At 19.9% G+C, this 27,991-nt stretch overlaps 2 protein-coding genes across 7 annotated transcripts; one reads left to right on the forward strand and one right to left on the reverse strand.

Moving 5' to 3' along the window:
- Positions 1-151: 151 nt before the first annotated feature.
- Positions 152-6,690, reverse strand: LOC100871192 (polyisoprenoid diphosphate/phosphate phosphohydrolase PLPP6). Of its 4 annotated transcripts, none has more exons than XM_086902978.1 (4): positions 6,612-6,690; positions 2,287-2,421; positions 2,029-2,128; positions 152-1,948 (listed from the first exon to the last, which is right to left on the reverse strand). In XM_086902978.1, exons 2-4 carry the CDS (start codon positions 2,320-2,322, stop codon positions 1,554-1,556), a joined length of 531 nt encoding a protein of 176 aa, XP_086759104.1. In that variant the 5' UTR covers positions 2,323-2,421; positions 6,612-6,690; the 3' UTR covers positions 152-1,553. The 4 variants fall into 4 exon arrangements, with proteins under 4 accessions (XP_086759104.1, XP_031773410.1, XP_086759103.1 ...); XM_031917550.2 differs by lacking the exon at positions 6,612-6,690 and adding an exon at positions 2,734-2,943; XM_086902977.1 differs by lacking the exon at positions 6,612-6,690 and adding an exon at positions 2,795-2,923.
- On the forward strand, positions 3,753-27,729 carry LOC100871069 (uncharacterized). Of its 3 annotated transcripts, XM_012488817.3 has the most exons (7): positions 3,783-4,079; positions 15,687-15,995; positions 21,203-21,346; positions 23,169-23,329; positions 24,401-24,688; positions 26,017-26,257; positions 27,340-27,729. In XM_012488817.3, exons 2-7 carry the CDS (start codon positions 15,687-15,689, stop codon positions 27,580-27,582), a joined length of 1,386 nt encoding a protein of 461 aa, XP_012344271.1. In that variant the 5' UTR covers positions 3,783-4,079; the 3' UTR covers positions 27,583-27,729. The 3 variants fall into 3 exon arrangements, 1 of the variants encoding a protein (XP_012344271.1); XR_015290661.1 differs by lacking the exons at positions 15,687-15,995; positions 21,203-21,346; positions 23,169-23,329; ... (1 more) ...; positions 26,017-26,257; positions 27,340-27,729 and adding an exon at positions 4,135-4,483 and having other exon boundaries at positions 3,753-4,079; XR_015290662.1 differs by lacking the exons at positions 15,687-15,995; positions 21,203-21,346; positions 23,169-23,329; ... (1 more) ...; positions 26,017-26,257; positions 27,340-27,729 and adding an exon at positions 5,676-5,908 and having other exon boundaries at positions 3,771-4,079.
- The last annotated feature ends 262 nt before the right edge of the window (positions 27,730-27,991 follow it).

Below are 27,991 nucleotides of genomic sequence, written 5' to 3' on the forward strand. Positions count from 1 at the left end.
CACAAAATCGTTTATAATTGAAGAAAAAAGAATGATATATAAAAAATTAAATAATTATGTTTGAAATTCATTTTTAATCTTATATCACTTTTTTCTATTATAAATATATTGCATTGTAAAATCATTTCTCTAATAAGTAATAAGTAATAAATAATATTGATCGCTTTCAATTTATTGATCAGAATTTCACATTATTTTTTAAATATATAAAAATTTTCACATTTTTCATAAATATAGCAACTTGTAACATATATTGTTTTTTATTTTATATCATACCGTAGCTTTTGATTCAGAAATAATATATTTAAAGTTGATGAATGACATAAAATGCCATCAAAGACTGAATACTTTTAGAAATATTTCTAAATTGTATTTTGATTAAAATTTAAATAATATGTACATTACAAAAGATTAAATGTAAATGTATAATCACTTTTTCTTTTTATAGAATATACTAGATACTATATTGGATATTAGATTTATGTATACTGAATAGGAAAGTTTTTTTTTATTAATTAATCTTGTTAAATTCAATAGAATAGAATAAAAATAAGTTTTAATATAAATTATGCAATAGATGTAAGAGTATTTCTATAGTAATTAATTTTATTTGAAATATTATAGAAATTTGTTTATTAAAAAAATTTCAATAAATAAATAATATTCTCATTACTTCGTTTAATGTGAATTTAAATTGTTTATAATTTAAATAAGCCTCAAGTGATATTTTTACATGCCAATTTCTGTATTTTGATTTTTAAAAAAATAAAGAAAAAAAATATTCCATGAATATGTTAGTAGACTAAATTTAGTAGTCTAAATTTCAAAAAATTGCAGTCTGTTGTTAAAATATTAACAAATATCAATTAAATGGCGAAAATATATAAGTAATAAATATCTCTATAATTATATTTTGTTAAATATGACATAAATAATATAATTTGAAAAAAGTAAAAAATTTTTCAAAATGTCACATATTGTAAAAAGACAAAGGTTTAGAATGCACAAAATTATTTAAATAAATCTTATTAATATAATAAGAATCTTAATAAAAAATAAAAAAGCAAAAAATTAATCATAAAATCTATATTTTTTAATATTTTAATATGAGATGTATTGTAATTTTTTAAAAATTATTTTATAAATTTCTAAGAATATATATATTATTTATTTTTTAAAATATATTCTGATAACTGAATTTCTACAATGTTTTTAATAAAATTAATTATTATATGAATATTTTTTATGTTACATACATTGTATACATTGAAATGAAACAAAAATAAATAATGGAATTGTTATACAAATATGAAATATCAGATATCTATTATATTTATAATATTTGATATGAACTTATAGTTAAAATCATTCCAGATATTATATATTATTTCTTATCACTTTTCTAAACTTTTTTTTCTGCTATTACTTAGAAATTAAATTTTGTTTGTATCTTGTCAAATAATATAAGAGTGTTTTATATCTTTCTTAATATTTATCTTATATATATATATATATATATATATATATATATATATTTAAAAAGTAAGTTAATTTTAAACATCATATTCTGCACCAGCCATTTTCTCATTAATTAGCCAAGATACTAAATTTAAACATGTTTCATCATTTAAATACAAAATACTCATAAGCATTCCTTCAGCATAACCTACAAGTAATCCTACACAAACATCAAGAATATGATGTCTCCTCATTAAAATCCTAGATATAACTACAGCAAATACCCACATTAATAATATTGTAAGAAAAATAGCAGACACAGGCCATATATATGTAAAGAAATAAAAAATAAGCATTGAACGTGAAGCATGACCTGAGGGAAAAGCATATTTGTCAGGTCCTATCGACAAAGGATCATTGTTATGTGCTGGTCTTTTTCTTCCTGTCAATGCTTTCAATATAGCAATAATAATGATGTCTAATAATAGAGCTAAAAACATAAAATGTTAAATATTATGAAATATTAGCTTTTGACATTTATAAAAAATCATTAATGAAATTAATACACACCTGTTATTAAATTAATTTGTACTTGGTACAAATTTTTAGAATTAAGAATCCAAATAAATGCAAGTGATAATGCTAACCAAATTATCCCATGACATGATATCTATATGAATAATGCAAGTAATATATTACAATTAATTAATTTATTATATATATTATATTTATATTTATTTAAGATAACTTTTATATATAAAAAAATTTGATTTTATATTTTTTATATATTAATTGTACCTAAAAATTATATATAAAATATAAACATACCTCTAATATCTTGTAATATGCTTTTAATTTTCTCATAGGTTTTAAATCTTCTATACATTCTGCAAAAACTTTGGTTAATCTAATGTCAAGATCTAATGTATTTCTTATTATTAATGGAATTTCTCTTTTCTTATTCTGAAAAAATATTTTAAAACATATCTATTTTATATTTGTATAAAAGTTTTTTAATATTTCTGTATATATAATTCAAATATAATAATATTATTCTACATAAAATTCTATAAAAAAATATTAAGTAATCAATAAATAGTAATTATCGAAATACATAATATCTATGATAAAATTAATTCTATAAATATTATTAAAATGTAAATGATTTTTATTAATTAAAAAATTAAAATTATGATTAAAAGTTATTATTAAACAAAAAATTTGTATATGTAAATAAAATATAAAAGCATATTTACTATTAACCTTATATAATACCTTATTCATAGTATGTTGTAAATAAAATTAGTAAAAACAACTTTTAAATTATTAATATTACCAGAAAGTCTTTTTAATGAATTGTTAAGAATTATTAAAATTTATATAATGTTATCTTTTTTATATATATTCACAGACATGACCTGTAAAAATTCACGAATCACATTGAAGCAAAAATAACGAAGAAAATATGACGTCACTTATAGAATTAAATAATCATAAATAATAATGTAGACATTTTATACAAAAAATTATAATAAACGAAAATAATCTAAATATAAAATATATTCTTTTGAATTGAAATGCTTTATACTTACTTTGAACTTTTATTATTTTATTATTATTTTATTTATATCAAAAACATATAATTATATTAGAATTACAATTCATATATTACAATTCATATATTTTCATTGTTTAATTGTACATAAGAAACTAATTAAAATTATTTTTTTTGCAATTAATAATTATAATGAATAATTTTATTTTATAATCTGTATATTATCTTTTTTAAACTCAATTAAATAATTAAACTAAAATAAATAAATAATTATAGAAATAATAAAATAAAATATTTATTTCAAATTTAATAATGATTAAAATGTATTTCGTATATATTATTTTGAAAACTTCTATTTTATATTATTTTATATGACATTGTAGATAATTTTATCTTTACGTCAAAGCAATTATCTAAAACTGTATCTATAAGTATATATCATCACATTTAATAATGTCAATAATATAAATGTATAAATTATCTATTTTATGTAAAGACTAGAAAGAATTTTATTTTTTATTTTTTTATATTTAACTTCAGTTTACAATGATAAAGCAATAATTTATTATCAAATTGAATTCTAGTAATAAATACTGGCATCTCAGTATTGATCTCGATAATTGTCTTTTTATATTTTATATTTAAAATATAAACTTCTATAAATTATTGAATTTGTTCGCATATTTGCATTTCTTTGCATATAAAAATGGTTTTAAGATCTGACTTAAATCTGAATTCCATTTACAATCTAGCACTCAGAGAGGACGCTACTAACTTCAAAGAATAATTCCTTTCAAATCGACAATTTTATAACTCTGTTGTTTTTCTTATGTTAATTATATGTTTTTATTTAAAATTTTTTAAATCATATAAAAATTATATAAAATTGTAGAATTATAAATTAAAAAAAATTAAATTAAAAATTTTTGTGAATATAAAAGATTATTAGTGTTGTCATAATTTATATCTTATTAGCTAAAAGTTTCAAGTTAATTAAATAAAGATAATTGTGAATAAAAATGCAAAAGAATCATCTAGAGATGCCAAAATTAAAGCGAATTAAAAGGTAAAAATAAAATATTCAATATATTTTCATATAATGCAATTTTATATATTTTTAGAGTACGTAGCACTATACTAAAAGCAATAAGAAAAAATAGCAAATAATAACATAATAATAATATTTATGCAATAATATTTATGCAATAATATTTATGCAGATAAATTATTTATCATAAATCAACAACATATAAATATGATATATATGATTATAACAACAATATAAATATGATTTTTTTGTATTTTGCTCTACAAAGCAAAAATTTTATTTTAATTTGTTACTAAAATAAAGTTATTAAAATAAAGTTATATTAAGTAATTATACGATTTAAATTTAGAGACAGAGATAAAACTTTTTTATAATCAACATTTGTAAAAGATGATATTAAAATAATTTTAAAAAAAAGCAAACGAAAAGGAAGAATTGTTTTTGTCAATTAGCTATAATAATTAAAACATAAGAGTATAATAAAAAGAGATTATTTAAATTGAAAAATAAAGAAAGATATATAATAAATTAACATAATAAAAATATAAAAATATGAAATAATTAATTTACAAATTATAAATCTGAATTTTATAAGTAAATATTATCTAAAATTCATTTTTTAAATTATCATATAATTAAACACATAATAAATAATTGTTTTAATTATAGATGAAAAAGATATTAAAACATTAAAAGATATTACATCATTTATATTTTTCAATTATATATTTACAATCTTTAAATGTATTTAGTTGTAATAATATCTTTTTTCTTGAAGCATTTAAGAAATGAAAAGATACAAACAAGATTTTAAAAGTTTAAAAGTTATTATAGGTTTGATTTAAATAAAAAATTAAATATATCAAAATATGTCATTATAAGTCATTAAATAATTTATAAATATTTTTATAAAAAAAATCATAGAAAAATAAAATTATATAATAAGAAATATAATTAAAATTCTTAATATTGAAAATATATTATGTAACCTTTAATATTAAATTATTATTTTTATTGAGCGAAGAAAAAATTTTATAATTTGCAAGTTTTGTATCAAAAATTCTTATCTCTTAATGCAATATTAATACAAGTAATAGATGTGAAATCATATGTAATATTCAATAATTATATATGATATAACAAGTTAAATGTATGTAAAATTATTTATAATAATATACTTTGTTTAAAATATTTAATGTATTTAAGATTTGTTTATTTTTTTTATAATTTTTATGCAATCAATATATTTTTCTTGTGTTTACTATTTATAAAAAAAAAACTAGTAAATATTATAATTATGTATTTACAATAAAAATTGTGTTAAAACTTTTTAATGAATTTTAATATTATTTTTAATATTATTTAATATAAAAAGATTATAAATTTTTTGCACTAACTTAATTTTATTTGTTGAATAAAATTATTTTTTATATAATAAAAATAAGAAAAAAATAATGTTGTTTTAAAAATTAACAGCATTTTGATTACTAATCATTGTCATTATGCTTTGTTGATTATAATATTAGTTACATATTGGTATATTAAGCTTAAGAAAATAATAAGAAAAAAAGCATGAGAAAAGAATAATTAAATATTTTTTTTAATGTAACGAAGAATATCTTAATTTCTTGAAACACAATGCATCCCTTAAACGAGAATAGCGCTGCTGACGGAATTTCTTTGAAATCTGCTCGCATTTGCTGATTGGTTACTTGGAAAATGGAAGTGGAGATCCATATACGCATGACTGCGACCTTTCGCCATATTTAATTTTTACCAAATTTTGTGAACCGATGTAAAGAAAATTGAAAGAATAAAAATCACGTATCATGAATAATTAATCAAAACAACTTGGAAATAGTTATAAAACGTTCTTGTTTCAGAATCAGAAAATATTGTGATAGAAGTAGTTAGGCACAAGTTGCGTAACTTGCATGCATCCAACCCCCGCGGATTTTTCCTCGCTCGCGCGCGATTTTATTCTGCGCATGGAAAGCAATTTTGCCCAATCATAAATAGGGCTATTGTGGGGGGATGGTGTATGCTGCTGGCGCATTTCATACATCCGAGTGTAATGGTAACCAGATAGAGGCGTCGCGCGGGGCTATCGGCCGGTTAGCATCGTAAATACTTACTACTTACTTTCACTGAAAAATTTTTTCTCCTTTTCCTCGTTTTTTTCTCTCGTTCCGTTTCATGATATTTATATTATTTCATTTTTTTTCTAATTTTCCGTTTATTTTCATTTATTCTCTGTTTTTTTCCTCTCATTTTATTTTTCTTTTTTTTCTCTTTTTATCTTTTCGTCCGCGGTACTTTTTTTCTCATGGCGTATACGTATGATGTACTATGTGCACGAAACGGAAGTAATACGGCGTGATGCACGACACGTCGCGCGCGCGTTCTCTCTCTTTTTCTCCTATGTGCCTGTGTGCTGCAGTAAATCGCGTTTGTGCGTGTGAGCATACGACTAAGCGAGTGATCTGTGACGTCAGTGGTCCGATCGGTTGTCACCTGTCAAGCAAACATAGTTCTCGAACAAAATCTTACCTCGAATTTTCTCGTTCATTGATGCAATCCTTTTTATACTCTCAGCTACTTTTTTTCACCTACATATACGCTTCCATTTCTAACCGCATATCTATCTCTTGCTCTCTTACTTTTATTCTCTTTTATTCTGTTGCACTCATACTAACCAGACTCGTGCCGACCACGCAATCCGATCCATTTCCCTCCTACCCCCTTCTACTTTGCTCCGTGAGTAGCAGCAACCCCCTCTCTACTTAACCCTCGCGGTTCCTCCCTCTCACCCTGTAGTTTCTTCCGTCCACCCACCTTCCTCCTTTCCCATTTTCCTCCTCCTCTTGCTCTCATCACTGTGCCAGCTTCTATCCTTTGCCACTCATTTTCTCTCACTCTTTTCGGTTGGTAGAGCCAACCAGTGGCGTAGCCAGCGAGATTTCTCTCTTTACTAGAAAACGAATGATTTTATTAGTATTAGTATAGTATACTAATCGAATAAATAATATTACTTGATACAATATTATATTTTTACAAATGATATATATAATACATATTAAAAAAAATGATAAATAAAAATAAAAAATAATAATATAAGATAATAATAAAAAATAAATAAATAAAAATAAAATCTTAAAGAAAAAAAATATAAGTATCAATTTATTTCATGTTATTTTGAAATTAAGAAATATTGTAATATTTTATAGATAATATAAAATAATTGACTGAATAGAAAATGGTACATGTATTCGATCTACACCATTGGTCAGCTACATGTATCTATTCGTCCATCTCTTTCGAGCTTTGAAAGTGCTCTTTTACCGCGGCTTTCCCTTTCCTCCTGTCCAACCTGGTGGTAGCAAACCACCCCCGCGCAATTCGCCCTTCCTGGTCGCCTCTTTGTCGGGCCGAAAAGCGTCGCTTTGAAGCAGCGAGAGCGCGACTGGCACCCATACTCCCCACTACCCACTTCGTGTTGGTCGCCGGGTTTACCACCCACCGATATACAACCCCGCTCGCTCCGCTCGCCGCGACGACCGCAGACACAAAAACAATAACAAATCGATTCGCGAGGGCAATGGGAAGGGGTCAACGAGAGGTAGGACGATGAAGAAGAGGCAGGAGAGGGAAAGAGGGTGGTATTACATATCTCTTTCTATCTTTTGACTCTCCCTTCGTCCCACTCCAGCTCTCTTTCTCTCTCGTTTCTCCTCGTCCCTCTTTCTGGATATTGTATAGAGAACGTTATGCTAAAGTATGCATGCACGAGGGTCGGTCCAATGGTCAGGAATCTCGCGAGTTCGTTCTGTGGCAGCACGTATCCGGACGTATTTCTCTGTACCCCGTGCTTCGCGAGGGAGAGTCCGTGTGCACATTACTTGCATACCGATGGTACTGCATAACTTCCGGTCAACTGACGCAAACTTACAAAGATCAGCTGTGTGCTTCTTGTTATCATAATAAAAATTGGGGTGAAGCATAACATAAGGAGATGATTTACCGTAATGACGATCGGCCTGAATTATAGCAGGCCACCGGACGGGCATCCGTAAGAAGGAATCTTTCATTATGTTTACTTTCTGTTTATTTTTTCGTTTTAAATTATTTATATTCAATATGTATTCGCGTTTTCTTTAATTTGATTTTTTTTTTCATTTTTTTTATCGATCTCTTTTGCAGAATTATAAATTAGTATACAATCTATAAATACAATACTATATTTTTCGTTGTGCTGCACGATTCCTTTGGAAAATGGTTTATTTTCCTTTTACTATATTATATTATTTCTTTTTTTCTTTTTTTCTTTTTTTTTTAAGTTTTTATTTATTTATTTTTTTAAATAAAATTATTGTGAAACTTAGCATGATAATTACTATATATATATGTAATTCTCTCATTTATACATAGACTGAGCATGAATCAAGTTTAAAATAACCGTCAAAACATGAATCCATAATATTTTATTATTATTTTATTTGTTTATCTTGAATATGCTGATTGAGTATTAAATAAGTTTATTGAAAAATTTATTAATAACAAATCTAAAAAAAATTATACATAAACTCGTATGAGCGTTATTCGAGATAATAGGCAATTTTTTCAAATACTAACAAATGCTTCGACTATGTATAATTGTTTCGAATTTTGTTCGTTGGATATATAAATAGATTTTTATCGTTAATAAAGATATGAAAATACAAAAATACTTAAAATAAAGGTATTTAATGATTAAATAATTATTATACAATTATAATAATTATTTATGATTAATTATCTTATCTATTATATAATAATTTTTTTGTTCTGATATAATAAATATAGAATAATGAAAAGTAAGATGAAAATGTTATAAATAAAATGATTTTTGTTATTATAAATTATTATATTATTAAATTATATAGAATATTATATAGAAATATATAAATTATATAAAATTATATCTATTATGAAGAAAATAAATAATTTTCTATTTTGTTATTTATTTTTTTATATATGTGTATAATAAACGTACGTGTATTTACACATATATATATATATATTACATATATTATGTAATCTATTCAATTATCAATTCATCAGATTAAATTGATATATTCACAATATTTATATATATATATATATTATATCTGTAAATATATACAAGATGTTTATTTTATTCAAATGTAATAAAATATTTTTTTTAAAGGTAGAATAAAAATGATTATTATCATATATGAAAAAAATGATTTTATAAAAATTGTTTGATATTTTCATATATATTATGAAATAATTATATAATATATTAATAGTTTTTCTATATATTGATTCAAAAATTAATTATATAAATTATATAATTGTATAATAAAAATCAACTTTTATTTTTTAAATGTAATTATATAATTTTTTTTATACTTATTATATATTTATTATACTATTGTTATATACTTATTACAATCGATTATACTAATCGACATTATTTTTTAAAAAAGTATTTACATCGAAAAATCTTTAGTTTCAAAATTACTTCTTAAAATTTATAAAACGTCCTATATCAAAAATAAGAAATAAAATGACACTTTACTCTTCATGTTTCGTGTATATATATATATATATATATATATATATATATATATATATATATATATACATACATATATATACATATACATGTATACACATATATATGAAGTATTTATATATTAAAACATTTTTGAAGTATATTCTAGAAATTGATACAAATACAAAAATTGATAAACAAAAATTTTAGTTAATGTTTATTTATTAGTCATAAACAATTAAAATTTGAATTAAGATCATTTTGTCTTTATTATATCATTCTGTTTCTGCATAGTTTCATATAACACGAATTTAAATTATTTTATAATTTAATAAATAAGCCTCAACTATATATTTTTATATGCCAACTTTGATTTTTAAAAAATAAAAAAAAAAAGATATCTCACAAATATATATTAATTATATGTATTATTTATTTATTGAAATTTTTTAATAATCAAGTTTCTATAATATTTTAAATAAAATTTTAATAATTACTTTAGAAATGCATTTATATCTATTGCATAATTTGTATTAAAACTTATTTTTATTCTATTCTATTGAATTCAAGATTAGAAATTAATAAAAAAAAACTTTTCTATCCAGTATACATAAATCTAATATCCAATATAGTATCTAGTATATTCTATAAAAAGAAAAAATTTATATTATACATTTATATTTAATCTTTTGTAATGTACATATTATTCAAATTTTAATCAAAATACAATTTAGAAATATTTCTAAAAGCATTTAGTCTTCGATGACATTTTATATCAACATTCATCAATTTTAATTATAATAAAATTTTTAATAAAAAAAATATATTATTTCTGAATCTATGGTATGATATAAAATAAAAAACAATATTACAAATCGCTATATTTATGAAAAATGTGAAAATTTTTATATATTTAAGAAATAATAATGTAAAATTCTGATTAGTAAATTGAAAGCAATCAATATTACTTATTACTTATTAAAGAAATATCTATGATTTTAAAATGCAATATATTTATAATAAAAAAAAGTGACATGAGATTAAAAATAAATTTCAAACATTATTATTTAATTTTTTATAATAATTTTGAATATTTTCATGAAATTAAAAAGTGTTTTTCTAATTTTTTATATATCATTCTTTTTTTACTTCAATTATAAACGACTTTATGATATTTTCAAAATAGTTTGAAATGATATATATTAATTTATTATAATAAAAAATTTTACAAAATTTTTTGATTGTTTATGAGTTTGTAAGAAAAGAATCAAAAAAATTTAGAATATTAAATCTTAATACTAAAAATTATAATATTAAATTTCTACTGTTAACGTAGAATCTTACATTATCCTCATATATATATATAAATTTAATAAATTTTTTTTTTATTTCTTAAATATATTTAAATACAATGGGGTACATTTGTAAAAAGTATTAACTTGCAATATATAAATAAAGTAATATTTTATACTATATATATAATATTTTTCTAATATATATTTTTGGCAAATATATAAGAGAAAAAAATTTATGAATATATAGGATGAAATCCGAAATCTATGTATTATAAGTTGAGATACAAAATTATATCTATAGTTCGAAATAAAAAAAAAATCAAATATCATAATGAAAAATTAGAAAATTTCGTTTTTGAATAAATTAAATTTAAATTTTTTAAATACACATAAAACTGGCTAATTCTCTATTGCATATTAATGAACTAATAGAAAAATTATTTTAAATAAAGAAAATAAATAAAAAATATATTCTATATTATTTTTATTAAAAAACTAACTTTCAAGAAAATGAAATTTAAAAATTTAATTATATAATTTCTTGATATATATAATGTATTCAATTCCGGTTTTCTTAAAAATTAAAACTTAAGCGATAAAATTTTATTTTATTTTTTTATTTTTTCATTATATTTATCATTTCATTAATTATTTATTGATAGTTCATTTATATTTAATTAAAAATTAATTAATTTTTTGTATTTAAAAAATTTTTAAACTTAATTTATTTGAAAACGAAGCCTAAATAAAATATATGAATGAAAAAATTTATATAATTTCGTCTTATTTTGATCCATAGAATCTTTCTGATTTCATTTATATGAAATCAAATTTACAGATAACATTCTATCATATATCTACATATACATATATATCATATATCTACATATACAGGTATCAATATTTTTTCTTCTCTTTTCTCCTGTTTTTTTTTTTTTTTTTTTTTTGAATATATTGATATTGATCTAAAAAAGTATTGATAACAACAGTGAATAACGATTTTTATTCAGTATATATTATGTATTTGTACCCTCTGAAAATTTATAATTATATTTACAATATTGCAATTAATTATCATTGTGTTGAAATAAGTTATTAATTATCAATACATAAGTTTTTTTTTAAATAAATACGATTAATATTGCTAGTTATATGATATATTTTTATCTACATTTCAAATTGTAAATAGTTATAACACAAATTAAAATCAAAATTAATATAATCAAACTTATGATATAGATATGGAATAACTTCATAAAGTGTAGTTAGTATATTCTTTAAAACATAAGTATGTTTTTTAAAATTGGATTATTTTGAGAAGTTAAAAGCATTAATTTTTTTAAAAAGTTAGAGAGTTTAGATGATGTAAAAAATTTTTCAAAAAAGTTGTTATTGATTGGATTTGCGAAGCGAATAGTAAAAGGATCTTTTTTTTTAATATTTTTATTTATGCTTTTAATGAAAATATAAATATATTTTGTAGATTTTTATCATTTATATATATTTCCTAAAAATTTTATCAAAATTTATTAATATTGCTATGAACTGCAAACAATAAAAAATTGTAATTTTTTAATACTTTCGATTTAAATTCTAAAAATTTTTATAAAAAATGAATTTTAATTTCTTTCTTGTTTGTTTCTAATCAAATGATTTCAATAAAACAACATATATGTATATAATTATTGTTAATGTGTTTTTTAAATTTTCATTTCAGACTCAAATAAAAAAATTATAAAAGCTACTTTGACTATTTTCTTCAAAATAATTGAAGTAAATTTTGTGCTTGATATTTGATTTATCCAAATTACATAATATATAAAATTAAAGTGCCAAAATAGACAAAATGCTAAAGTAAACAAAATTAAATGTTTAATATATTTGTACATTTTGCATAATTAAAAAAAGAAAATTTAATAAAATATAGTAAATTTTGTATGTAATTTTTTATCTTATATATTTAATATGTATTTTGAAGAGATCATATTAAATCTTTAGGTTACGATATATAAAAAAGAAGAATAACATATATATATAAAACATAGAAAAGAAAAAAACTAAATATTTATAGAAGATCTACAAAAGAAGAAGATTATGATGATAATAAGTGACAATAATGAAATTTTGTCAATAATGAAATTGATAAAGTTGAAATTAAAATTCTAATATATAAGTATTTTATGGAAATTTTATTAAAAATATTTTTTTATATACTTTGTTTTGAGTTCTTATTTTTTATTTTCATATTGCGTATATTTTATTAATTCTAAAAAACTTTTTAATTGAAATCCAATTTCGGCCGATTTTATGATTGTTACATCTGAATCTCTTATTTGAAAGAATTATATTAATTTCTATGATACAATTAATCGCAATACTAAAGATTGTATTGTGTTAAAAAAAAGATGTTAAAAAGAAAGATTCAAAAATTTAAAGATTTATAGCATTAATCAAAAGAAATCAAAAATGTCTAATCACTATAAATTTTACATTCAATCTTTTTGATACAAAATTATTATTGATAAACATTCATTATCGTGAATGAATTTTTTTGCAATATATTGCATGTAAACAAACAAATTAATTTCAAGAAATTAACGCAGGATTTTTAACATTGTAATATTATTTTTATATTATATTAATATTTTAATATTATAATTATAATATTACTAATTGATTAATATTAATAGAGATTACTTCACACAAATATGAAAATCATTGGTAAGATTATAAACAAAATGTGTATTTGTTATTATTTGCTATTTTAGAATAATAAAAAAGTAGATGTAAATTGACCCAACAATAATGTTTTTTACATTCAGTAGTAAATAAACACTAAAAATTTAAATAATTTTAAATAAACACTTCGTTTACGTGTATAAAGTGATATTTTTTTATTTAATTTAATTAAAATTAAATTAATATTATTTTATCTATGAATTTAAGTTTATTTGCGTTTTTTAATACTATTTTTTTTATTTTTTTATTATTATTCTGCAACATATTTGAAGTTTTAAAAATTCTGAAGTTTATATATCAAATTTTTATATTTTGAAATGATATCATATAATATAGCTAGTACTATTTTTATTTTATTTGATGTATAAATATATTCATTTTCTCAAATTACTAAAAAAATACAATATTTTCAAACTATTCAAAAGATATATATACGAAATTATATAACTTTTTAATTTATTTTCTTCTATTTTTATCAATAAATTTGTATTTCATAATCGTATGAATGTGATTTTGTTAGAAAAATTTGTTATTTATTCTGAATTGAATAAGAATATTTGTTTATATTATTATATATATTTGATTTATGAGTAGTTAAATATTACAAATAGTAATGATAAGTAATATATTGTCTCATTTTATTATGTTCGTTTTGTTCGTTCATCAAACAACATCTGATATACACAAATTTGATATTTGTTTAACAAATAATTTTATTTCAAAAAAAATATTTTTCGCATTATTTAATTAAATCCAATTCATTTTTATTGATTAATAAGTCTTTATTTTTTTTTTCTTCTTTTTCTATCATTTTAAAAATGTAATTCGTTTCATTATATGCTCTATATTTCATTACATTTAATGATAGTGAATATAATTTATGTATATATATATAATTATCTCTCATATCCACATATGAAAACCGATTCATAAATTTATTAAGAAAAGTATTTATTGCGCTATTTGCTTGAAATGAATAACGAGATAGATTCAAGAATTGACACATAATCAAGAATTCTTTGGTTCATTTAGAAATTTTTAAATGGAAATTATTATTAAAATGATTACTGCTTCTTTTGCTTCTGTAGATAATTTTAATTTTAAACAATAAATATGTATATACGAATTTTTACAAATAATAAGTTCTAAACTTATCATCATCGTCAAATGTATTTATTAAATATTAAAAAATGTACTGCAATTTCAGGAAACTTCACGTTCAAATTTATCCAATTATCGAATTATCAAATTTTTTTTATAACAAAAACAATATAACAAAAAAAATTAAAGAAAAATAACATAAATAAATAGTTATATGATAACAGATTATATTTTCTGTTTAATAATTAATTATAAATTAAATCATAGAAGTGAATCTGAAAAGCGATAATTTTGTTTTTAGAGATAATTTTTTTCATTCATAATTTTCAAATATTTTCATGTTCATTTTTACGCTATATAAAGATAAATGCAATTTATCTTTAATTTTGATTCTCCATATATTTGATCGACAATGTTCTTGAAATTGTATGTATTTTCACATATTTTATTTCATTATTTTATTACGAAAATCTATTATAAATTTTTTCTGAATTTTGTTCTTAACTTTTTTTTTTTCATAATTTGTTCATGATAAGAAGTTTTTCTCATTATGAAAAAATTATTTTTGTTATTTATGTTTTAATTTATTTTATTTATATATACTACATAATAAATATATTAATATATAATAATTATGATATCATTTAAATTATTTTTATTTGTTATTTATTTTTATTTATATTTTTTTATATTCAATTTTTTATCGATAGTTGGAAGTAAACAATGAATATTATTATTTTTATTACGTTTCTCTATTTTAAACTTTCCATTCATAATCAGCTGAAGTTTTAGAAATTACTTTAGAATTTGAAATATTGAAAAATCAATATATTATCTAAAATCGTTTGTTTTTTTAAATTATCTACCATAATTCGGAAGATATGAATCTGTAGAGTTATTCTGACAGTGAATAGTTAATAATCATTCTTTCAGATGGAATATGGGATCTGGAGTTTTCACGCCGCGGGTGAACTTTGGGGTGACCCGCGTCTCACCCGAAGGCATCCGATTCTACCATCAAGTGCAACACAGTTGCTGCCGAGATCCACATTCGCCTTGAGTGGCTTCCATCGACCAAATATGGTGTCATTACCGTTGACTTCCGTTGGACCGCCATATGGACCTATGGAACTCGTTACAAAACGGAATAGTGAACGGGATGTGAAGAACGAGGAGAGAGAAAAGGAGAAACAAGATGACAACGAAAAAAACATCGAACGAGCCAACGAAAATGATAATCAGGTTTGAATTTGGTGAAAGATTTATATTTTATATAAATAGGTTCAATAAAGTCACTTTATATTCATGATAGACTTAAATTTAATCAATTATATTTTAATCATTAGTTAATTACTACACTAAGGAAATAATCATAATAATCATGATCATTAATCAAATAATCATTGCAATGATGAATAAAATCTGTAATCATCAATCAATTTTTAATTATATTTATTTATTTATCATATATAATATATATTGAAATATATAAAGAAAATATTACGTATAGAATATTTCATAGATAATGGTATAAAAAAGAGTCTACATAAAAAAATAAATTAAAAATATAGAATAAAATTTTTTTATTTAAGTCTTTATTTTAAAATAAATCAAATGAAAATGAAAATTTTATAAATATAACTGTAGTTAAATTTTTAGATATAAAATTATTGATATTCTATACATAAAAATAATACAATAATAATGGATATAGATATTAAAAGTACATAGATTCTCCGATAAAATGTTTAAAATGAACATTAATTTATATAGTTAATGTTAAAAGAAAATTATATTTATATATTAAAATAAACAAGTAATTTCCTTTGTTCCAAAATTATATAAATAATAAACATATATTTTTTAAAAAATATAAATAATATTGTTATTATAAATAAATTATTGATATAATCATAATTAAACTATACTATTTAATTAATCATATTTCACTTATTATAATCATCTTATAATTGATTATGAAATTAATTAATGAATGATTTATGTTTGAATTAATTATTATGATTACTTCTCTTAATTATTATTTATTAATTATTATTTATTTTTTAATAATAAAATCAATTATTTAAGAATTATTTAATAATCAGTAACATAATCGAGGCATAATTTTGCATTAATTATAATTTTTTATTATTAATTAATTTATTATCAAATCTGATCCATAAATAGATTCCATAAGTTTTTGTGATTAGTTGAAACTACAAAAAACAAAGAACATTATATGTATATAATATTTATATTTATAATAATAATAAATAATATACAATTTAAATACATAATACAGAAAAAAATATTAATATGCAATTTTGATAAAGTAGAATATCGCAGTAAAAACAGTATATATTACACTATTAATTAACATAACATCAAATTTTCTGTTTAATAATAAAAATATTTCAGTTCTATTTAATCTTTTATAGGATTTTAAATATTTTAGAAATTAATAAATTTTCTTAAAATTTTTCAATATTAATTATGTATTATTTATTTATTTATAGAAATTTTTTTTTATATTTAAAATAAGATTAGAATTTTGAGTTATTTCGTGATGTAGACTAAAATGAGATTTATAATATATATATATATATATTATAAATATATAAGCCTCAAATGTTATATTTAATATTTCAAATACAGAAATACATATATTTAAAATCATATTTAAAATTACCTATATAAGATCTAATTGAGTATTTGTATATCATATTTCTGTATTTAATACTTATTTTATTTTTATTCTATAATGTTTCTTTTGTATAATGCTTATTTTTAAAACATGAAACAATATCATTAAATTTTAATTGAAAAAAGAAGAATAATAGTATGATAAAGACTCTAATTTATAAAATTAAAAGTATACTCAGAATTAATCAAGTATTTTGATTCATTTTTTTTATTATTTTTCATGTTAATTTTAGAGAATTGTATGTTTATATAGATATACTAATATTTGATATGATTTGAAAATAAATAGAAAAGTAGAAATAAGTAGAGAATTTTAGAATATTTTATTACGATTTAATCATAAAATTATTTTATTGATTGTTATTTTTGTTTATGAATTTACTTATATGTTTTCTTTTAAATTAAATAAATTTAAATTAATTCTTATTTTTTTACGAAGTTTGAATATTTCTGATTAAAAACTTAAGAAAATTAAAGATAAATATTAATAATGTCTTTTTTTGTATGAAATATTTAATTATATAAATATTTATTTGTATAATTATTTCTCGATAATTGTTATTCGATATTAATTTTTAATGCATCATTAACGAAATTCATTTATTAACATTTATCAGTTATTTATTGTTTTCTTATTTATTATTGTTATAATTTTTGTTATTTTATTATAATTTTTCTCAAAGCGAAAATATTAATTTTTATAATTAGTTTATTAATTTTCATAATAAGTTATTTTAATATTTTTTTATACTAAAGTGAAATTAATAACTAAAAATAATAAATAATAAATAATGAAACAAATAATAAGTAGTTAACAGAATTATCATGCGATAACTCAAACTATTAAATCGAATAATCTCATATATTTTTTTTTATGAAATAAATTTTTTTAAATTCTTTTTATTATTCTTTATATCTGTTATTTTTTATTATTAATATCTGATTTCTTATTATATTTATGACTCGTTTTTAAAACAAATATTCGATCATTTATTCATCATAAGACTTCTAAAATCACGAAGTTACTTAGAGAAAATTTAAAATTTAAATATTTATATATATAATTTACATAGAACCGTTTTATTTAAACGCATTTATTCTATAATAATTAATTAAATAAATAATTAAATAATTTTATTCTTTCGAAAAAAAAATGAATATCAGTTCATCTAAACGATGTTCATTTAATTTGTACATTGTATTTTCATAAATATTATAGAAGATCATCACTGAAAATGAATGTTATATCTATAATCTTTTTAAATAACTTTGCACATAATAATATAATAACATCTATTATATAATTAATAACATATGAATTATATGAATAATTAATAATAATATTAGATATATATAATATATATATATATATATTATTTTAATATTTATATTCATAAAGATCATGAAGAAATTTTTTTATTAATATCAAAAAAATCCTCATTAAAAATAATGTGCAGTTTTCAAAATAATAATTCGTTATAAAAAAAAGTTGGCTGTTATTTGATGTTTTTAAATATAAAAAAAAAATGTATGAAGATTAAAGCTAAATTATTAATTATTATAATAATTTGAATTTTTTAAATTTTTAAAAGCCAACTTTTTCTTAAAAAATTATTGAAAAACAAATTGAATTTCAACATTAATATTTACATCTTTAGTAATTACTATATCATTAAACTATATAATAATTACATATTATTAATATATTTTTATGGAATAAAAAAAGTGATATTTTTATTTAGAATAATAATATAATTAAAAAATTTTATAATTTTAGCGAAACGATTTTGAATGATTTGAATCATTATTAAAATTATCAAAAAATTATTTCATATATAATATATGAAAGTCATATATAACGGTATTTAATTTCTTGTTAGATAAATAAATTTTTCTGTTTTGACACTGTAACTACGAATATATTGATTACTATTTCAAATCGAAAAATTTCTTCAAATTTGGGAACATCACAAGTCAGGCGCTAATTATTATCGTGTTAGAAAAATTTACATAAAAAAATAAGTTGAAGAAAATAGAATAATATTTTTTTCATTTCTGAGTAAGTCAATATTGAAGATTCATTTTTGTCGAAGCTTTCATATGATTTTATTTAGGTTTATGATATCAAATTTTAGTAGATATACGAAACTTTTTAATAAATAAATAATATATTCTGGAGAATATAATTGTGCTATTCCAATTACTGTTCCGATTTTTAACATTAATTAGGTACTAAGAAATAAACATTAAAATAAAATTATTTTTTGGTCAAAAATTTTTTATTAATTGAAATATTATTGAAAATATTTCCTATTTTTTTGCCAATATAATTGAATTTTATATAAGATAATTCAGTAAATATTTTCCAAAATGTTTTTTTTTTAACTTTTTATTTCTGATATTAACATCTGATCATAAACAAATGATTTAATCTCATAAATAAAAATTTATTAATGTCACGTTGAAAGATCATAATAGCCACGATACTGTACTTTCATGATAAATCCATATATTTGTTTATTAAAAAGTTTGTTATATCTATTGAAATTTGATACATTGTTGAAAAATTAAATTCATTTGGATTCCAAATATATCCGATATATCATACAATAAATTCGAAGTTATTCTATATAATATAAAAATTCAATTATGATATATATAAGACATATAATATTATCATTGAGAAAAAGAGACCAACAATTTTTTTGCCAGTTTAAACATTTATATTTCATTAAATTTAGAAATATATAAATATGATATAAAAATTTTGGGCCCAATAATAAGCATTATGAACATTACATTTTCTAAAAAATTTAGCTTTTGTCCACAAAGTATTTATTAAAAATTGTTTCTTATTATTATATTAATTAATAAAAATGTTTTCCATAAAATGTAGTTACAATTCATCAATCTCTAAACATAAATCATAAATATCATAAATATGATAACGGTAAAATTCATTTTCAAACATTTAATTTTTTAATTAACATTATGTGTAGAAGTTTTCTTATAATTATAATTAGTAGATACTAGTAGATAATAGTAGATACTAATTTTGAAATTCTGTTTTTCGGATTGCAATATTTGATTCTCTACATTTCTTCTAAATGATAGAAAAGGATCATCATATCGATGGAGCATTCCAATGTTTCTATGTTTTTCCAATATATTCTTTCACTTAGCTTTTTGAATCTCTTTTATTTAGATAAATCACGATTTATCAATGATATTTATAGATGCATTGCTGACACATATACTCAACATATCATATCGATATATTTTCTTATTGCTGAATATCGACATATCGACAAAATAATTAGAAGCTTGACATATAAATAGCAACAAATCATGATATTGATGAAGTTTATATATGCAAATACAACAAAAACTAATCTATAACCAAATGTATATAAAACGTATATAAATTCAACAAGCCTTCAATACTAATTTACTCAGAAATGAAATTTTAAAGGAAAAAACTTTTTTTTTCGATTTATTTTTTTATATAAATTCATCTCCTTGTGGCTTATATCAAATCGATGATATTGTATATAAAAATATATTTTATTTACAAATAATTTATTCATTTTTTTATTTATTCATTTTGTATTAAATGATAAATAATCAAATCTAAAATTTTTTATAAGATCAAAAAACTTTTCTTAAAATAAAGTTTTCATCCAAAACTCGATTATGATTTTATTTACAAATAACAATCACGTGATGAATTTTTTTTTGTCATGTAGACTTCCGTGCCGAAAGAAAATAATGACAATGAAGATGCTGGAGAGGAAAGCGATACTGGAAGTACAAATAGTTCACACCGTTTAGCTAACAATAATTTACCGACAAAACTGCTTGATCCCATGGCTTATCTGACATTTGACAAGGTTAGTTTAATATTATATTATAGTGTATTATATTATGTTATATTATTTATAATACATATACATACATTTATTTTGTGCGTGTGCGTGCATGCGTATGTGTTTAAAGAATCAGAATTAAAATTAATTATAGCTCTCAATTGATATCGAGACATCACAAGTGATCACAATTTTAAATAAGATTTTAAGATGGTACATATTTAGAATGTTATACTTATATTTTATATTTTAACCGATAAATTAAATCATATTTATTATTTAAAAATTTATTATTATTTATTATTTAAATGATATTTATCTAAAATGAAATATGAATTGATATTAGAAATATTATAGTAGCTGTCTAAGTATCTATCTTATATATAAATAATTATAATTAAAATAATGTCATAAAAATAAACAAGTATATGTAATTATATTTCTATTTTAAAAGAAAAGAAATTTATAAAACAAAAAATATGAAATTTATCATCCATTTTGGTTGTTTAGTGTTAAAATGAATTCCAAGTTTTTAATATTTAAATTAATATCAGAGATATTGATGTATTAATTAATAAAAAAAATATATTAATTTCATTTAAAATAAGAGTAAAATAATAGATATATATATATAGATATAGATTTTTCGAAACTTTTGAAACTTTTCACTTTCAAAAAAAAGATTTTTATCTTTAACTATTTATTAATATATGATGCTTCATCTTCACTTTATGTGTAATTATTTATTTATTTTCATCATTTTAATATAAATATTTTATTAAAATATCATTTTAATAGTATCATTTCTGTATAATATTTTTTCAGATTGAGATATTTAAAATAGATCATTTGAATAATTCATTTGTTTTTAAAAAAATATATATTAGATCAAAATTGAAATTTTAAGATAAATACAATCTAATATTAATAGTTTTTTATAAATGAAATATAATTAATAAATGAGAGACAAAATTAACTTTTTTTGTTTTAATAAAATAATATGATTTTTTTATTTATTTTTTAATAAGAATTTTAAGACAAATAATGATAATTGAAAATTATTCAAAATTATTTAAAATCAATTTATAAATAATATATAAATAAAAAGTAAATTGTTTCAAGACATTATTTAAATATTTTGACATTTATATAGTTATTACTAATACAAGTATACAAAAAAGTCTTAAATATTAATTCATACTTTAAAATATTTAAGAATATATTACATAATGAATTTCATTTAAATTTATTGCAAAATTTATTTTCTTATATATTTTTACATGTATTTTTTGATTTTTTAAATATCTTTGTTTCTTTCATTTTCAATAATATGTTTTCATAAATAATATATTCAATGTTTTCATAAATAAAAATCTAAAAATAATCTCCAAATTTTCTGTTTAGAAATTCTATAATTCTAAAATTTTATTTTATAATTGTAATATATCAATAATCAAAAAAATATTCAAATAATATCTTAAAACAATTTATTTTTCCTTAAGGAAAAAGATTTAAGAAATATTTTAAAAAATATTTTAAATAAAAATAATCTTCTGTATCTATAAAAAAATTATTAATAAATTATTTTTTCGAAATTAAACAATTTTGGTGAGTTATATTTTTTCGTCAAAAACAAATAAGTTTTTTAAATGATCTGTTTTAAATGTTCTTGTATATAGATTTTCATAAATTCATTAGTTAATTTAAACTCTTAGCTATCATCAATAATTTTATCCAATGTTAATTATTAATTATATATAAATTATAACATTATTAAATTTATTAAATAATTATTCAATCTGAAATATACGATAGAAATAAGTGAAAATGTTTGTTTTGATAACAGGATGGAACAATTACACCAGTTTTGAATGGCTGGGTCCTTGGCGCTTATACTGCTATGCTTGGAAGACTTTCAGCAGCGACAGCGGCTCTCGAAGCAACAGAAATTCCAAACATTCCATCTGATAGCGATTCTGAGAGCGAGCATTCGTCTTATACCGAGAAGTATGTGTTATGATAAAATTATTAACTATTTTTTTCAAGCTAAAACATTCTACATTATGACATATTTAATTTAGTTTCCTTAATGCATTGAAAAATTTAAATTTTTTTATATATTTATGGATATATAAAAAATATATGGATAATGGATGAAATCAGATAAGAAGTTAAAAGGAAGTTCAAATAATATTATATATGATATTATATTATACATGTATTTTCATCGAGATAAAGAAATATTCAAGCAAGTTTTTTATTTAATATGTCATGGAATCGATAAAACGAACCAATGAATCTGTCCGGTTAGAGAGCGAATCTTTTTTCCTTGATCAACAATGCGAGAGCGCGTTTCTAATATTTCAAAAATTCAAAGATAAATGGCATCGTAAATCAACAGCTTTGAAGGATATTGACCAGCGTTGAATTACGACCGATTCGTGAGCAACGATTACGAAATTTAAAAAATAGAAAAAGAAAGGAAAAGATTTTTAATTCTGTAAAATTTTCTGGTTTTGATTTTGATACATTTCTTTTTATTTTATTTTATTAGTGATATTTTTTTTTTTTTTTTTTTTTTTGATTGAAATAAATGTGATTAAGAAAATTTCATATAATAGAAAAGTGAAAAAAAGATTAAGCAAAAAAATTTTATTGAAATTTCAAAACTAAATTAATTTTCTTAATTTTTCTAAATATATATATTATTCTATTAATTCCTCAATTTTTTAATATATTAGTTATCTTCAATTTTTTCCTATATTCCAGATATAAAATAATATTTTGCGAAAACTTAATCAAATTAGAAAAAATCCTAAGATCATTTTATGTTAATACTCTTTTTTATATTTTTTTATGTAAAAATCACAAAATAAAATATTAAAATATAATATGCATATGAAATATGTAATGTATAATATAATGTGAAAATATATTAACTTTTTAAACTTCTATTTTATATATTGAATTTGAATTGATATATTAACATTTTAACGAAAAATATATTTATTTTTTATTATTTTATAAGTTCTACAATTTTTTCTTTCAAAGAAATTAAAATTTTTTATTGGATTTCAGATCTCGAGGTAGTAGTCCAAACATTAGCAATGCACATCGTGGTTATTCCTGCGGTTCTTGTGACATGGTTGCGCCAACAAGGCCAGCTTTGCGAAAACACATTGTTAATTGTCATCCACCAGTACTCAGCGCAGAAGCTGGAGAAAAGAAAAGTTGTCCGTCCTCGGGCTGTGATTTTACCACGAATAGTAGATGCGAGATGGAAACTCACGTGGCTTCACACGTAGCACAAGGGATGACGCCCACTGGAAAGAAGCGAACTCTCGCATTGCAACGCGTCAGGTATAGGTACTTAACGCTTGTTTTAATTTTTTATTATACTTAATATTTCATTGTTAGCTCTTATGACAATCAATATCTTTTTTTAAATGCAAAAAATTAATTTTTTTTTTATTTATTTTCTTTTTTAATTTTATATGAGATTAACAAAGATTTTAGACTTTCTTATATATATTTAGTGTCTATATGTATATTTATTGATTTTTATTATATTCTGAAGTTTTTAAAAATATAAATCCTGAATTAAAAGATAAATTTGTATATAATATAAATTTTTAATTTCATTATATAATGGATAATATATATATGAATATAATGAATAAATAATGTATTTCTAATTTCTAATATCATATACATAATACTTTTACAATTTATATTTGAATAATTATTTTAGTGATTGTCGTGTCAATGTTAAATATTATATCGTTAGAAATAATTAAAAAAGCATCCATTCAATTAATATCTTGAAATATATTTGATAAAAATTTATTAAAATATTTAAATATTTAACAATAGTGAAACATGAGAATTTTTATTAACAACATAATCTTCGAATACAAAACAAAACAAGAGAGTGATAAAATATAATGCGTTTATGTTTATAATCGATAATTAAATCAAAATAATTAATTAAATAAATAATTAAATAATAAATCTTCATAATATTAATATTTATTGCATCTAAAAACTAAACATTTAATTAACAATTTTGTGATATTACATATCTTCTTTTTTATACATTGTACTAATTTCAATTATTTTGTAAATAAAAAATTTTAAATTTAAGAAAATCTTTAAATATATTAAATAATTTATAAAAAAAAATATTATCTGCTATATTATCTGCTAATTAGAAAATTATTAATTGATATTTTGAAATATATTATTATTATTATACGTATAAATTAAATATTTAATATAATTTTATAATATTATTCTTTTTATTTTATAATAATCTCTACTTTTTAAAGTTAAAAAAAGATTTCTAATTATATAAAATAACATATGAAAAAAAAACTTTTTATAATTTTATTTTTTTTATATGATATAAATCATTATATAAATTAGTTTTTAAATTTGCATTCTGCATCTCATTAAAATAATATTTAAAAAATTGAATTTATTTAAATATTTTTATCAAAAATTCTTTAATATAAATTATATCTTATATAAATTTTATTAAAAAAATTTAAGTTTTTCATATTTATAAAAAGAAATTAATTTAAAATTTAGATGAAATTTATTTAAAAAAAAACTATTAAAATTTCAATTGATTATTATTGTTATTTTTAAATTATGTTAAGAAATTCTGACTTATTGTACCATTCGATACATAGGTATGAAAGGGAAGAATACCGATGCTCATTATGCTCATATGCCTGCACCATTGAAAAGGCATTTCAGAGGCATTTGAGAGCACACGCAAATGGTATAGCGCCGGAAACGAGAGTGAGTTGTGCTGTTTGTGGGGCGGACAGATCATCGGAAGTCGATCTAAGCAGACATATGAGAAGGCATCGTGACGATCGATACTTTTGCTGTGACATTTGCATTTTTCGCACAGTACAGTTAAAAAAGGTAATATTTTTTTCTCTTTTGACACAAAAATTTTATTATTGGGAATATAGAATTCCAAAACTACGAAAGTGATTGAAATCAATGAACTTCGATTGTTTCGAATTTAATTCCGAGTGAAAAGTTTGTATAATTTCTACTTGATCGTAAATTCTTTGAAATTTCATAAAACATGGTTGAAATATTTCTACTTGTAAATCAAAAATTCTATATGAATAAATATATGATATAAATGCACACAAGTCAACAATATATCGTAATCCGAGATAACATAATCAAGAATAATGTGCTATTTGCACAGTAGGTTTAATTTCAACAATTGTGATGAAAAATTTCAATGAATAAGATTGGTTTGCAATTAAATTTAAAAATGTTAGACTTGTTGTGAATATAAATCAAGAAATTTATATTCACAACAAGCTAAGAAATAAAAAATTTAAGTAAATAATTCATCACAGTATGATATTTATTACAATATAAATATAATAATTTCTAAATAAATATATTTCTTTTTGTAGAAAAATTCAAAATTCGTGTCTTGAGATAGATTTGAATTTTTTATCATCAATAATTAAAAAATAAAATTGTAAATGCAATATTTTTATTTTTGATTTTATCTTATTTTAACTTGAAGAATATTTTCAGTTATAATCAGTGTAAAGTTTTTTTTTAATTGTAAATGATCATATTTAAATATCAAAATTATATAAATTTTCTATTTATTATTTTTAAATCTCTAAAATATTATTAACTATTTTATAAAATATTAATATTAAATATTTAATATTATAATTAATATTGGAATATAATTTCGAAATTTTCATGATTTATATATTTCTTAACTTAATATATTTTTATATTCTTCTAAATTACATTATTAACAATTAATATGTCATACTTATAATTATTCGTATGTCTTTTTAATTTATTATCTCTCTTCATATATATATATATGTATATAATCCAGAAAAATGTAAAAATATATTTAAATCGATATAAATTTGTTTAGATGATATATATCATGAAAATTTCAAATATACACATACATATATATTTGAAAATAATGATCTCTTATATTTTATTAGCTTATTCAACATCGGCGAATGCATACAGGCGAGAAACCACATCTATGTCCACATTGTGCATACAGAAGTGCACGTCGTGACAATTTACGTAGCCATGTAAGACGAGTCCACAAAAAAGAGAATCTGTATTGCGATACGTTTAGTCCACGTGGCATGTTGCTTACACCTACAATCGAAAAAGATATACCTCTGGTGCAGAGCCCGGAATCTTCACCTTCATCCAATTCGGAGTCCATGAATTAACGAAAAAACAACACAAGACAGAAGATAATTTCGAAATTCGATTGGGGACCGAAAAATTAAGCGGTTCATCGTCGCTTTATATGTCCTTAACTTTGTCAATATATAATGACTTAGAGATAATAAAATCGATTTTACATTGGCAGCGAAGATCGTGTCGTCACTATTCGAGCTTTTTTGAGAATTGTCAATCGATTATTTTAAAAATTGATTAAATGATTTAAATTGATTAATTAATTAATTAATTGAAATGATAATTTGTAGAAAAATCAATATTGATTATTTCTTATTTGATTTCAATTAAAATAGAATATATATAATTTTTCAAAATGATAGTTTAATTTGAAATTGATTTAGATTCAATTTAAATAAATAATTTAAAGAAAATAATTATATTATAAGTTGGATTATA

Source organism: Apis florea, unplaced genomic scaffold (genome assembly GCF_048593485.1).
Source record: "Apis florea isolate Af1SG1 unplaced genomic scaffold, ASM4859348v1 contig_2274_pilon, whole genome shotgun sequence".
NCBI lineage: Eukaryota > Metazoa > Arthropoda > Insecta > Hymenoptera > Apidae > Apis > Apis florea.

Bases quoted from the DNA above. Each gene is read 5' to 3' on its own strand.
- LOC100871192 (XM_031917549.2), bottom strand. From the start codon at position 2,742: ATGAATAAGGTATTATATAAG. The intron at 2,422-2,721 runs GTTAATAGTAAA...ATATTTTTTCAG, and splicing joins TGAATAAGGTATTATATAAG to AATAAGAAAAGAGAAATTCC. The intron at 1,949-2,028 runs GTGTGTATTAAT...TTATGTTTTTAG, and splicing joins ACAAATTAATTTAATAACAG to CTCTATTATTAGACATCATT.
- LOC100871069 (XM_012488817.3), top strand. From the start codon at position 15,687: ATGGAATATGGGATCTGGAGTTTTCACGCCGCGGGTGAACTTTGGGGT. The intron at 24,689-26,016 runs GTACTTAACGCT...TTCGATACATAG, and splicing joins TTGCAACGCGTCAGGTATAG to GTATGAAAGGGAAGAATACC. The intron at 26,258-27,339 runs GTAATATTTTTT...ATATTTTATTAG, and splicing joins GCACAGTACAGTTAAAAAAG to CTTATTCAACATCGGCGAAT.